At 40.0% G+C, this 13,158-nt stretch overlaps 1 protein-coding gene across 4 annotated transcripts in view; it reads left to right on the top strand.

Annotated features, from left to right (window-relative positions):
• The window catches only part of CA8 (carbonic anhydrase 8 (inactive)), a 57,402-nt gene extending 44,524 nt beyond the window's left edge, over positions 1–12,878 (top strand). For all 4 annotated transcript variants that reach the window (XM_073331073.2, XM_073331075.2, XM_073331071.1 and 1 more), the window contains 4 exons: positions 1,333–1,381; positions 3,249–3,361; positions 11,016–11,189; positions 11,599–12,878. In XM_073331073.2, coding sequence (XP_073187174.1) covers positions 1,333–1,381; positions 3,249–3,361; positions 11,016–11,150 — 297 coding nt within the window. In that variant the 3' untranslated portion in view covers positions 11,151–11,189; positions 11,599–12,878. The remainder of the gene's footprint in view (positions 1–1,332; positions 1,382–3,248; positions 3,362–11,015; positions 11,190–11,598) is intronic.
• Positions 12,879–13,158: the final 280 nt, after the last annotated feature.

Genomic DNA, 13,158 nt, shown 5'->3' on the forward strand with positions numbered 1-13,158 from the left:
TTTCATAGAACGCTTTATACTCTATTGGTAGCACAGATAAAAATAGGAAGATCCTGAATGTGTACTCATGAATTCAGTGGGCCAGCATGATACATTCTTTGTGCATACATACATTTTATTTGCATTAAGCACATCAACATAGTCTTATATTATAAAGTGTCACACCCCAAAATCACATCTTCAATGTCAACCCAACTTTGCCATAATCAAAAGAGGTTAATGAGAAATTTATGATAATATATTCGCTAATACTTAGAATTGGTATGTTACACATTTTTCTAACAAGCTTTACAAGTCACGGAGTGAAGCACAACACTTCCTGCTCGGTGGGCCTGATCCAAATCCACTGAAGTCAGTGGAAGTCAATGGGCTTTGGGTTGGATTTGTGTTAGGCATTTTGATGTGGGAAATACAAATCCAGATGCTCAGGACTTGGCATGTAAAGGTAGGAGGGAACTGAATTTCAAACACTTTGTTTTAAAATGCATTTTTAGTTAATTCATTTTCCCGCACCTGTTAATAATCTCCAGGTGCTTCCAATTTAAAATAAAAATTAAATCAAATGTTACCAAAGAACAATTAAAAGGATCTTCCTTAAAATGCTTCCCCTTTCCTAGAGCAAGACAGCCACTGCAGAGATCCTGCCGTCTGCTATTAAATACAAACCCACATGCAACATATAACAAAATATTCCTCCAGGGAATAACCCTTCCCTCCCACACTCACTGGTAATTTTTACATTTATAAAGTGTTGATGTTGGTGTAAAGCATCTTTTTGGAAAAAACCCCAAAGCTTTGAAATTCACTTTTGAAAATCAAAGACAATTTCAATTTTGCGGTGAACTCTGTCCTTGGATGCACATGTTGTCATCCATGATCTCAAAGGCCATCTGCTATTAGGCATCTATGGGCAGAATTTGGCCCTTAGAAATAATGGAGTAAACAGGCTGCTTGGGACAAAGCTCACTTAGGGGCCAGTCCTGTGTGTAGGCACGTTGCTTCACCTATGTGGAATCCCACTGAAGCTAATGCAGGTGCTGCAGGATCAAGGCCTTACAGGGGGCTCTGTGCCAAAAGGAGAGACTAAGGTAGCAGAGATCTACAAAAATGGGCTGGGTAGCCTTGGACAGAAAATATAAAATAAATAAATAAAGGGGTTGTATAGCTGCAAGTACTAATATAATGATGATTCAATGGAGACTGTCAGCAGTGGTTGCCAGGGACAGAAATTCAAGGCTTACTGTGATGACAACTTTCAAAGGCTTCTTTTTTTCCCTTCAACATCTTTTTAATGAGAACTGGTGATGAGATGGATTTGTATTGATTTTTCAGGGGAAGTCCAAAACAATACCCTGTTTTAATCCCAACTCTTTATTACCAGGTAGGTGTTGTTTCATATACAGCAAACCTTTACTTACTAGTGTAGATGTACTGTTATGTATGTTGTGCTCTGAATAGTTGAATACCTTGTGCCACTTTACAAAATCCTGTTGCAACTCATTCTCTCCTGGAGAATAGCTTAATGCAGCTGAATTACCAGCAAAACTCTCTGTAGATCAGGACATGGGTGCTCCATTGACCAGCGGTGGAGATGAACAGTGTCTGGCTATCAGCAATTTACCCACTGAGTACCCATTATATTCTCATTGTGTCTAATCATTGTTTTCAAGATTACTGCCTCTGCCATGCAGCTGCCAACTGTGATACTCACAGGAAGTGACAGCATACATCAGTGGCTTCATTGGTGCCCTAGAGGCACAGACCCAGCCTGGGGTGATGTGGAGGTACAGTGTTTTCCTGAGCATTCCACCTGGGGAGTGTGGATGCCAGTATATTCTTTAAGATTGTGCAACATCCACTACTCTCTGGCCAGCCAGCTTGATAATCTTCCATCCCTGCTGGCTCTGGGGGAGACATTAGACCCAGGTTAGAGGGAAAGTTGTGTGCTATCTTTGTGCAGTGCTCTCTCCTCCTCCAGGCTTCAGAGGGTAGATATTAGTAATTCCTTATACAGAGCTGTTTTTCTAAACAACTATTTGTACAAAGTTTGATAATTAATCCCCACAGCTCCGTTGGGCTTGATGTCAACGGAAAGCATGCCCCAAATGGTAGGAAATGTACATCACACATGGGTAACAGAGAAGTTAAGTGACTTGCCCAAAGTCACACAGCAAATAAGTCTTAGACCAACAAAGACAAATAAGTGTAACCAACCGCATTGCAGGGTGTCATGAAAATGTGACCCCTTTTTTGACCAGTTCTACCAATTTGTTCCAGGACAAAGCTTCCATTGTAAGGGCTGCCTCCATGTCAAATTCCACGCCATTGTGGCAGTCTCTTTCCACTTTACAGACAAAAAACTACATTAAAAGAACATTTTTAAGGTTGGAAAGTCAAGTACTGAAAAGATAGCAAATGCCAGAATTAAGGCTGCAAACGCAACCTTAATTCAGCCCCCTGTTGCATATGCATTATGATATAGTCTTTAATTGCATGCTCACATACTGGTTTTTTCCACAGGACCCTTGCCTACCAGCTCTGCCTAAAATTAAAGACTGGATTGTGTTTTTAAGCCCATGTGCATGTTGGGTGAGGGTGAAAATGTTTGCAGTGGAACAATGCCGACGGGAGAACTAGGAGAATGCATACAGTGGCACTTTTACAGGGTGCAGCAAGTGGTCTTCCTCATGATGACCAAGGTGCACATGTGGATATGGAGGGAGTGTATAACTACAGCCCTCGCCATACCTGTTCCTCCTCATGGGGTTTCTGTTGCAGCTCTTGGCCCTATCACTGTGGGGGCACAAGAATTTAAACCCCAATCTAGCAAAGAGCTCTGAGCTTCCTGCAGGATCAGAGCCTGAAACTGTGTCTGATCTCCTCTGACCAAGCTACAAGAAAGGAATTAATTCTTTCATCTTCCCTTTTATACAGGCAGGGCTAGGCACAGTCTAGTCCTAAAGGAGGCAGCACTTACTAATGGTTAGAGCAGAAGACCAGGGAATCAAAAGACCTGGAATCGGTTTTCCACTCAGTCATATATTTGCTGTGTGACTGAGGACGTACGCTCTCTGAACCTTGCTTTTTCACATCTGCAATATAGGGATAATAATAGCCATTTCTGTAGATTTTAGCAGTTTTAGATTCTTGGACAGAGTAAGTATAAATTATTATAATAAAATCTGTGCATATATGAATAGAAACTCCTTAATTACTACATTAACATTAAATACTCTTTTTAATTTCAGATCCTCTTTTACGTGATTATTGGGTATATGAGGGCTCCCTTACCATCCCACCTTGCAGTGAAAGTGTTACCTGGATATTATTTCGATATCCATTGACTGTATCCCAACTGCAGGTAATAACTGTGCTTAAAGTGACCTGAGAATATGGTTCTGAGCTAAAGGTTATAGCGTGCAAATATACAGCATGATGCTATATCCGGTTTTCCTTGAAGATCTCATTAAATCTGTACATGGCTTTTCAAGTCAATGTTAAACCTTTTTAGTCAGTGAATGCGTGGAAAGGTCAAAGATGGAAAAAAATCTTGTTATCATTTATCATCTGCATTTAAAATAATTCTTTGCTAAAGTGAAGGCAAGAAATCAATGAGCAAAAGAAATTCAATCCTTTGTAATCAAAAGCTTTCAAATATCACTTCTTTTTGATGTTAAGGGAACAAGGACACACTAGGAGACACTGTGTCCTAGAGAATGAAAATTGTTAATAGTGCGGGTTAACTTTATTGCTTTGCACTCTATTTTATTTATCTTACTCTTTTCTTAATCTTACATAGTAAAAGTTAGCAAATGAACAGTCAATATAAATTTGGCCCATTTTTTTAAAAAGATGCTTCTATAATACATGTAAGCCTTTCTGCGCAACATAAATAAAAAATACCAACGGAAACTGTTGGTGCTGAACACGTAAATATTCCCCTGCAGTGTTTGAAACCCAATCATAGGAACACCAGCAATGAGCAAGGTAAACCTAACTATAACATAGAATATGAATGCACTGATTTTTCATTGTCCGTGCTGAGAGAAGGCAAAACAGCAGAGACAAAAGAGCATAAACAGTGACAAACTGGATTTTTAAAAATTCATTCACTTTTAATAATCGAAGGTGTTACTTGTAACACAAAGAAATGTGTTTGTTTGCAACTTATTTTAAGTTGACAGTGTTTGTTTTAATATGAGAAATTAATTCAACAATATAATTCATATTGAATCATAGAATAAAGGCACGAGCTCCCAGTAAGCTACTTTTTAAATTAAAAGGCATGCATCCGATGAAGTGAGCTGTAGCTCACGAAAGCTTATGCTCACATAAATTGGTTAGTCTCTAAGGTGCCACAAGTCCTCCTTTTCTTTTTGAGGATACAGACTAACACGGCTGCTACTCTGAAAGCTTTTTAAATTAAATGACTGCAACTTAAAAATATCTAATCATGAGTCTGACACTTATGTTCTTGCTGAAAGGGCAGGTCTCATGACAGTTTAGCACTGATTGAATGAAAACACATCTGTTGGTATCAGTAGACTCAGAATAACTGTTGTGAAAAATATACTCTGTATTAATCTATGTCAACTGCTATAACCATCCTAGTATGATATGATAAGTAAAAGATCTTAAATATGAAGGTAAACAAATAATACTCAAGTATCAGAGAGGTAGCCGTGTTAGTCTGTATCCACAAAAACAACGAGGAGTCTGGTGGCACCTTAAAGACTAACAGATTTATTTGGGCATAAGCTTTTGTGGGCAGAAAACCACTTCTTCAAATGCATCAAATAATACTGTGGCTATCAGACTGAGGCCTTGAATGACATTCTGCTTTACACTACTTAGATATTTTTAGCCTTTATTCTGTATTTTCTGATAGTCAATAAAATATTTTAGAATGTAAATATAAAGCCCTGAATACAATGCACACAACTGAAAATGCTAATAGATTTTGTGGGCTATTGTGGAGAGAAGTTTACTAAATCTCTTTTTTCATCACAGAAATTGCATACTGCATACTGCAAATGCATACTGCATCTGATGAAGTGAGCTGTAGCTCACGAAAGCTTATGCCGAATAAATTGGTTAGTCTCTAAGGTGCTACAAGTACTCCTTTTCTTTTTGCGAATACAGACTAACACGGCTGTTACTCTGAAACCTGTCATTAATTTGTAGAACTTTCTTCCGCAGAATGTTGTTGAAGAAATTAGCTTCCTAAATTTTCATAACTGGATCAGACATTTATACAAATAATAATAATGGCATCTGCAATGGTACAAGGGAGGAGACAAATTATAAGACTATCAATCCTCATGCTTCAGCACTAAGAAGATCAGTCTGTTGGGATTGAAAAGAAATATCCCCCAATACTGCAGTATTACAAAATCATGTGTGCTATAGGGTCTTTTTGAATATAGTCCTCTGATGCATTTGGGGACTGCCATTGGAACATAGGATACTGCGCTGGTTGGACCATTGGTCTGTTTTGATTTAACAATTCCTATGTTCCTATTATTAACCTGGTAATACAGATGATTTTAACATAATGTGATGCTGAAGGAAAAATAGAAATAATGGGAAAAGATTACACAGTTTATGTAACATACGTTTAGCTCTCCCATTCCTGTACATTCCAACACATTTTCATTTTCATAAAATCATAGAATATTAGGGTTGGAAGAGACCTCAGGAGGTCATCTAGTCCAATCCCCTGCTCAAAGCAGGACCAACACCAAGTAAATCATCCCAGCCAAGGTTTTGTCAAGCCAGGCCTTAAAACCTCTAAGGATGGAGATTCCACCACCTCGTTGGTAACCCATTCCAGTGCTTCACCACTGTCCTAGTGAAATAGTGTTTCCTACTATTCAACCTAGACCTCCCCCACTGCAATCTGAGACCATTGCTTCTTGTTCTGTCATCTGCTACCACTGAGAACAGTCTAGCTCCATCCTGTTTGAAACCCCCCTTCGGGTAATTGAAGGCTGCTGTCAAATCTCCCCTCACTCTTCTCTTCTGCAGACTAAATAAGCCTAGTTACCTCAGCTTCTCCTCATAAGTCATGTACCCCAACCCCTAATCATTTCCGTTGCCCTCCGCTGGATTCTCTCCAATTTGTCCACATCCCTTCTGTAGTGGGGGGACCAAAACTGGATGCAATACTCCAGGTGTGGCCTCACCAGTGCTGAATAGAGGGGAATAATCACTTCCTTCAATTTGCTGGCAATACTCCTAGTAATACAGCCCAATATACCATTGCCTTCTTGGCAACAAGGGCACACTGCTGACTCATATCATATTTTTGCTTAATATGGGCACAAAGACGGTAGAGAAGTATAAACTGGTTTGATCTAGAGTTAGTTATGAGTGGCTGATAAGGATTCCAACCAGTTGGCCTGACTCTCCTCTTACTTATGATAGTTTTATACTCCACTGACCACAGTGGAGTTACTCCTGATTACACCAGTGTAAGAGAAGAATCAGGTCCAGTACATATTTGTCACTTTGGTTGCTGAGATCAGAACTTATTAATTACCTGAGTAACAAAAGAAGAAACAAGGAACAGAACTATCAGGATGTTAAGGCCTGATCCTACTCCCCCAGCAGTCAACTGGGGCCTGACTGTGCATCTGTTTTCACAAGCAGTCCTATTTAAGTCTGGATGGCTTTTGCCAAGTAACTGCTCAGCAGTGGGAACAAGGGGTCCACACTCTGGCCCTTGGATTTTTGTCACTGATGTAAACAGGAAGAAGATCAAGCCTTTACAGGATAACTGCTCCCCTTCTCCTTCTTCCTCCCTTCCCTTCTCTTGTCTGTTTATGACCCTCACTTCTCATGTTACCTTTATTTCAATGGGAAGGACAATGTCTTAATTTGTTTTGGGAGACGCCGAGCACATTCCTATGTACTACAGAAATGTAACATTGTAATAAGAATAGTATTCTCCCTCTTATTATGTTCCCAAAGGAAAGGAAAAATAGGGAAAAGCTTGTTCAGACTTTTCTGGACAATTTGTTTTTGTAACTGGACACTTACGAAGAATTTGTTTTGTGGTTCACTGAAGCACAGAACAATTGCATCCTCTGAGCCAATCAGAATGTGGCTTTCTAACAGTGATACAGTGAGCAGCTGTCATTCCGCTATACTCACTGTCAGAGTTAGCTAGTTTTGAATTGAGTGGCTAGATCTCTAGCCCCTTTGTCTAGCTCATTTGTTCTGAATCATTTTTAAAGAAAATAAATAGTCACTGGAATAGATGGTTGGGGCTGGAGTGGTGTGGAAATATGTTCCGAAAAATAGAGAACTATGGGAGATTCATAGTATTTTGTTCACTCAAAAAATTGCCTGTTTTCATAGAAAGTGTTACTAAGGTACATGAAATTTTCAAGCAAAACTGGAAACAAAAAACGACCTAAACGATAATGGGTCCATTTTCCAAGCAAAGCTGATTTTCACAGAGGAAACATTCTTGGGTTTGTGTTGTGCTATGAAGAAAATAGCCATTTGATTGGAACCATGAATAAAGCAAAATTTAAAGTATGAAATCAGGAAAACTGACCTAAATGTTAAAGCAAAATTCGGAAAAATAGAAGCTAATGGTGTTTTGTCATTAGCTGTGATATAAATGATGAACGGTTTCTGCACAGTGTTTATAATACAGCAAAGAGCTTTAATCTGGTTTAGGGTTCTACATAGTTAATGTTTTGGGCTTGAATTGGTTCTCAGTAGAATTCTAAGGGAGTGTTAGGATGGATTTTAGTGGGACCAGGATTGGGCCTTCTTATTCCATTCAAAAGATCAGCTCATGCACCCTGGATCTGAACATGGATGGAACCCTCTGTGCCTGGATCTCCCCACTCCCAGGTGGAATGGGTGTTCTGGGAAAGGGAGTCACCTTCACTGAAATATCCTTTTTCTCTGCAGGGCCTTGTAGAGTGTGTTGCAAATGGTGGTATCTGTGGGAGGGGGGAGACATGGGAAGGTTGGCAGAGGGTGGCAAACTACACATTGGGTGGGGCAGGGCCAGTGGGTCACACAGTTTCCCTTCTCTTCCCTGTGGAAGTTATCCGGGAAAGGTAATAGAGCCTGGGCCTGTCCTCTTTCCCACAGAGCCACTTCCTCCGTGGTCATGAGGACAGCCATGGCTAGCAGAGTCATGCAGTGTGTCTGGCCTGGAACCACGCTACCAGGAATTGGGCAGGCAGACAGTGTGGCTCCAAAGCTGATTCAGAGGCACAGTGCATCTCAGTGCGATGGCTCTGACCCTCTGCAGATCAAAGGTTTGTGATAGGGCCCCAGAACTCAGTCTGTGGGACTGGGGTGAACCCTGCCCTCCTGACTGAATGGTGTTGGTGCTGCTCTGTGAGGAAAGCCTCCAGGAGGTATGTGATCCAGCCCGGCGTATACTGCAGCACATTTGAAGTTGCAGCAGTGGGTAATTCCAAAATACTGGCTTTACAGAAAGGCCTTTTCCTGCTTGATTTGTTTCTATTTGAAGTCTCCAAGCCTCCAAAGATCAAATGAAAGCTGTGCTCTTGTGAAATGCTTCTTCCCAAACTAGTGATTTCAGATTATTCCAGTATTGATTCAGTTCAGCTCTGGTGGAAGAGGCCACCTTCAGAAAGGTCGCTCACTGCTTCGACCAGCACTTGACTTCTGCAGGCTTCTTCAGTCTCCAGGCCTATAATGTGTTTATTTTCAGTTCGAGTTAAATAGTCATAAAATAATAGAAAAAAAATCTTCAAGAATAGGCATCTGTATTCCAGCTAAATTAATACAACAGCCCTGCCTTTAAAAGCATTCTAAAAGAGCCCCACCATTCCTCCCTCCTTTCATCTTTTCAGACCAAGCTGTCTTCCTTACATCTCAGCTATGAGAGGTACAACATGCTGCTCTCTGAGGAAAGAGAATCTCAGCTACAGGGAAGAGCTAGCCATCAAACACATAAATATGAAAAGAAGCGGCTCTGTACTTTTTTGCAGTAAATAACAGTGATCGTGGTTATCTTCTGAATTACAATAGGAAACTGTGTCCCCAGCCAATATAGCAGCTACAAAGATTCTAGAAAATACCACTAGCTATCTTGGAACACTTCACTTTCCTAAAAATCTGGGGTTAGATTTACATACCCCTTGGTCTCTATTATACATGCATGGAGGAGTCCTCTGTGACACCCTTCCCTCCTTGGGGCTGGCAGAGCCCTTTCGGCATGCTGGGGGATCTGTGCTGTAGGAGGGTGTGGAAACAGAGTCATTCAGGAGGATGAATGGATGGTAGGAATACCCACCATCCACCCCACCCTGGCCTCACAGATGTTACCTAGAAATGATGATATGATCCTAGGCGCCATCACTTTTTTTGTGGAGCTCCAGTCTAGGGATGCAATGGAGTTGGGTTGCTGAGGAGTTGGGTGCTAGGGCAGAGAAACAGAGGCCAATGTAAAATGGCACAGTTTTCGAATGGTTTTCTACACACAATGGAGTCTCTGTGAGAGAATCATTATAGAGATTTCCATACTCTGAGTGGGGAGAATCTATCCTCTATATTTTGTTATTATGCCAAAGAAAAGAAAAGAGATGTAATTCTTCTATGAAGTTTAATTATTTAACAGATCACTCTTTCCTGTTACTTTCCTTCTACTATTATGTTCTTTTCTGTTTAAAATACATGTGATTTGCATTCATATAAAATCCTATTTTAAAACAAACTGTCAAAAAGAGTGTGCTGTTGCAGCCAGGTGCACAGACTGGTTCAGTAGTGCTGCAGGACTCTACTTTTTGTCTTATGCTTAACAAACGAAGATATGTCACTATGAACTCACCCTCTGGCACCTTTTCTGATTTCACAGAGGACTTATGCTGCTATTAAAGGAGTTATCCCTGATTTACCATCATCTAAGTGAGAGCAGAAAGAGGCCCTCTGTCTGTTGTGTTATTGCACGCATAGATTCATAGATATTTAGGTCAGAAGGGACCATTATGATCATCTAGTCTGACCTCCTGCACAACGCAGGCCACAGAATTTCACCCACCACTCCTGCAAAAAACCTCACACCTATATCTGTGCTACTGAAGTCCTCAAATCGTAGTTTAAAGACTTCAAGGATCAGAGAATCCTCCAGCAAGTGACCCATACCCCATGCTACAGAGGAAGGTGAAAGGAGGTGATATAGAATGAAATGCAAAATAGGGAAATACCTGCACGACAGGCCTTAGGTGATTTGTCTGAAAACATTTTCGGTGGCCCCTCCTGCACCAACCCAAAATGCACAAGCAAAACACAACAACTAGAAAAAACTAACACACCAGGGATTTGGCATCCCTGAATGTGATCATTTGGCACCCCCAAATGTTGACATTCAGGGTGGCTGCACCAATTGCCCACCCCAAAGGTTGGCCCTGAATATATACTCTAAAAAAAGTGGTGATAAGATATGCAGAGATTAGCTTTCAAAACCATATGCTCACACTTTCTTGTTTTGCCCACACAGCTACATATTCTGCATGTGCAATTATTTTTTTGCAGTGACAATGTAGGCACTTATTTTAAAAATAATTGGCTCAAAATACCATATTCGTGTTATACCAACAATTTAAAAAATACAGACATTCACTAATCTGCATTTTCTCCCCCAGTTATGTTCAGTTTTTAATCTACTGATTTAATTTTTCAAAAGAAGTTTCTAAAATTGCATGGAGAGGTATGAATGTCCAAGTATTTGGCAAGCACTTTTTCAAGAACAAGCGGTAGTCTGAGCTAGAACCCTTCGGACATTATGCACACAATCGAATCGGTTGACATCAGTTGTAACTGCTACTCATTTTGCCCAAGCAAATGCAGTTTTTGTGTATAAATTTATCCACCCACAATTACTTGATTATGAGAATTGATGTGCTTAGATATTTAGGCATTGAAAACCACACATTCAACTAGAGTTTAGGATAGATCATTGGCCCCACAGTGAACAAAATATCTAAAATATTCTGCATGTCATTTCTTTACTTTTTCAGATAGAAGAGTTTCGAAGACTGAGGACACATGTTAAAGGTGCAGAACTTTTAGAAGGCTGTGATGGGATATTAGGAGATAACTTTAGACCAACTCAGCCACTTAGCGACAGAGTCATCAAGGCTGCATTCCAGTAGCAGAAGAAAAAACAATAATGATAACAAAACTTTATTTAGGTAAGTGAAAATTCAGCGGAAAAACAAAAATGGGAAGTAAGTCTATTAAAACAATTTTCACGATAGAGATTGTGGTTTAGAAGACAATGCTTTTAGACAAATGCCTTGGATAACCCATGTACTTTGAACCTTGCATTATTTTAATTTTTCAACTGATACCACCATATGTTTTGCCTGTATCTGCTCTCTCAAACACCTTGTAATAATTAGGTTAAATATAGGCTCTGTCCAATACTCAGTAAAGTCAACTGGAAATTCTTTAAAATTCTTTGATTTCAGTGAACATTGGATTGGGCCCTATTAGAGCAATTTGGTTTCCTGTAATAAGAAGTGTGCTAAACCTGAGGACAAGTGAGATTTTCCTAGTGATATGGATGCACTGGTTGATTTTCACGTTTTGTATTTTTAGGACTCCAGTCACCAATGAGTCATTTTAGTGTTACAGAGCTCCACTCCTTGAGACTGATAAAGATGGAGGAAAATGACGTCATCTCAAAGGAGGGTTGTTTCATTTGGATCTCCTCTGTCCTCTGTTAAAATGTTACTCTTTTATTCCAAATGCTGCACATTTAGTTAGACACAGCCAATGCATGCAGAAGAGAGGATGCTGAATAACTGGCCTTTTCATGGCTAATGTTAATTTGTTGTTCCATTAATCAGAGTAGGTGTGATTGTTTCTTGCCTCAGTAATGTGTTTAGCTTCCACTGGCTTGAAGAACAAGAAGTAAAAGATGATTTTGGGTCCCGTGCATAGGTGCAAATACACATTTGAACCTTCACTACCCACACGTCAGTTAATCTATTTCCCCATACCTTACATTTAAAAATCCCTCAATATTCCAGCATAAGTCACCAACCCTCATTACACTTAGATAATCAATGTACTACACAGCAGCCTAGTGATGGGATATACTAACACTGAATAAAAGAGAACTTACTATGCATCCAATAGGATCGGCCCCAACTTGGTAACCAACATTATTATTTAACAGCCCTCCAACATTGTCAAGAAAATGGACCATTCCAGATGCACAAGCTACTCACTTGCTCTCTGTAATGACTGATGATGCAAAATAAGTAGACATATCTCCACAGCTACAATGATCAACATCCTCTCCGCACAACATACATTTCAGGATCCATGGGTCTTATACACTCCTGTCACAATAATGTGATGTACCTCATCCAGTACATCAAATGCCCCAACCATGTGGGTGAAATGAGACAATCACTATGTTTCTTAAATGAACTCACACAGAAAAATGATAAAAGACAAAAACACCATATCACCCATGGCCAAACACTTTTCACAAAGTGATCATTCCATCTCTGACCTCTCAGGCCACAAAGGAAACCTGCATAACACCTTCAGAAGGTGAGTCTGGGAGCTTAAATTCATAACTGTGTTAGACCCTTAAAATCATGGACTCAGTAAAGAAATTGGGTTTATGGCTCATTACAACAATCCGTAACCCACCAACCCTCCTTTGTCCTATGACTGCAGAGGTGTTACCTGCCCACTTCACCTTGAATGGTCTCTTGCAACATGTGTTAACTTTATGCTTAACAATTTGTATTTAGCTGTGACACTCTGAGTACCTTTCCCATACCTGAAGCAGACCTCTGTGTAAACTCAAAATCTTGTCTCTCTCAACAACAGAAGTTGGTTCAATAAAAGATATTACCTCACCCACCTTGCCTCTCTAATCTCCTGGGACCAACACAGCTACAGCAACACTGCAAACAAAACAGAAAAACTAATGACATTCTGCTCAACCACTAAGAAACATTCTCACCCTGGGCAAATGGATGAATAGATCATCTATAAAACTTCTCTAGCCCTGGAGTGTCTGAGTGTTGTACGAAAATAAACTTCAACTAAATACTACAAGAGCAATTAGTTCACAGTTATCCAATAACCTGTTCAGCTCTGCAGGAAGAATCCAAATACATAAAAGCAACAATTTCC

This window comes from Lepidochelys kempii, chromosome 2, assembly GCF_965140285.1.
Source record: "Lepidochelys kempii isolate rLepKem1 chromosome 2, rLepKem1.hap1, whole genome shotgun sequence".
Classification (NCBI taxonomy): Eukaryota; Metazoa; Chordata; order Testudines; family Cheloniidae; genus Lepidochelys; species Lepidochelys kempii.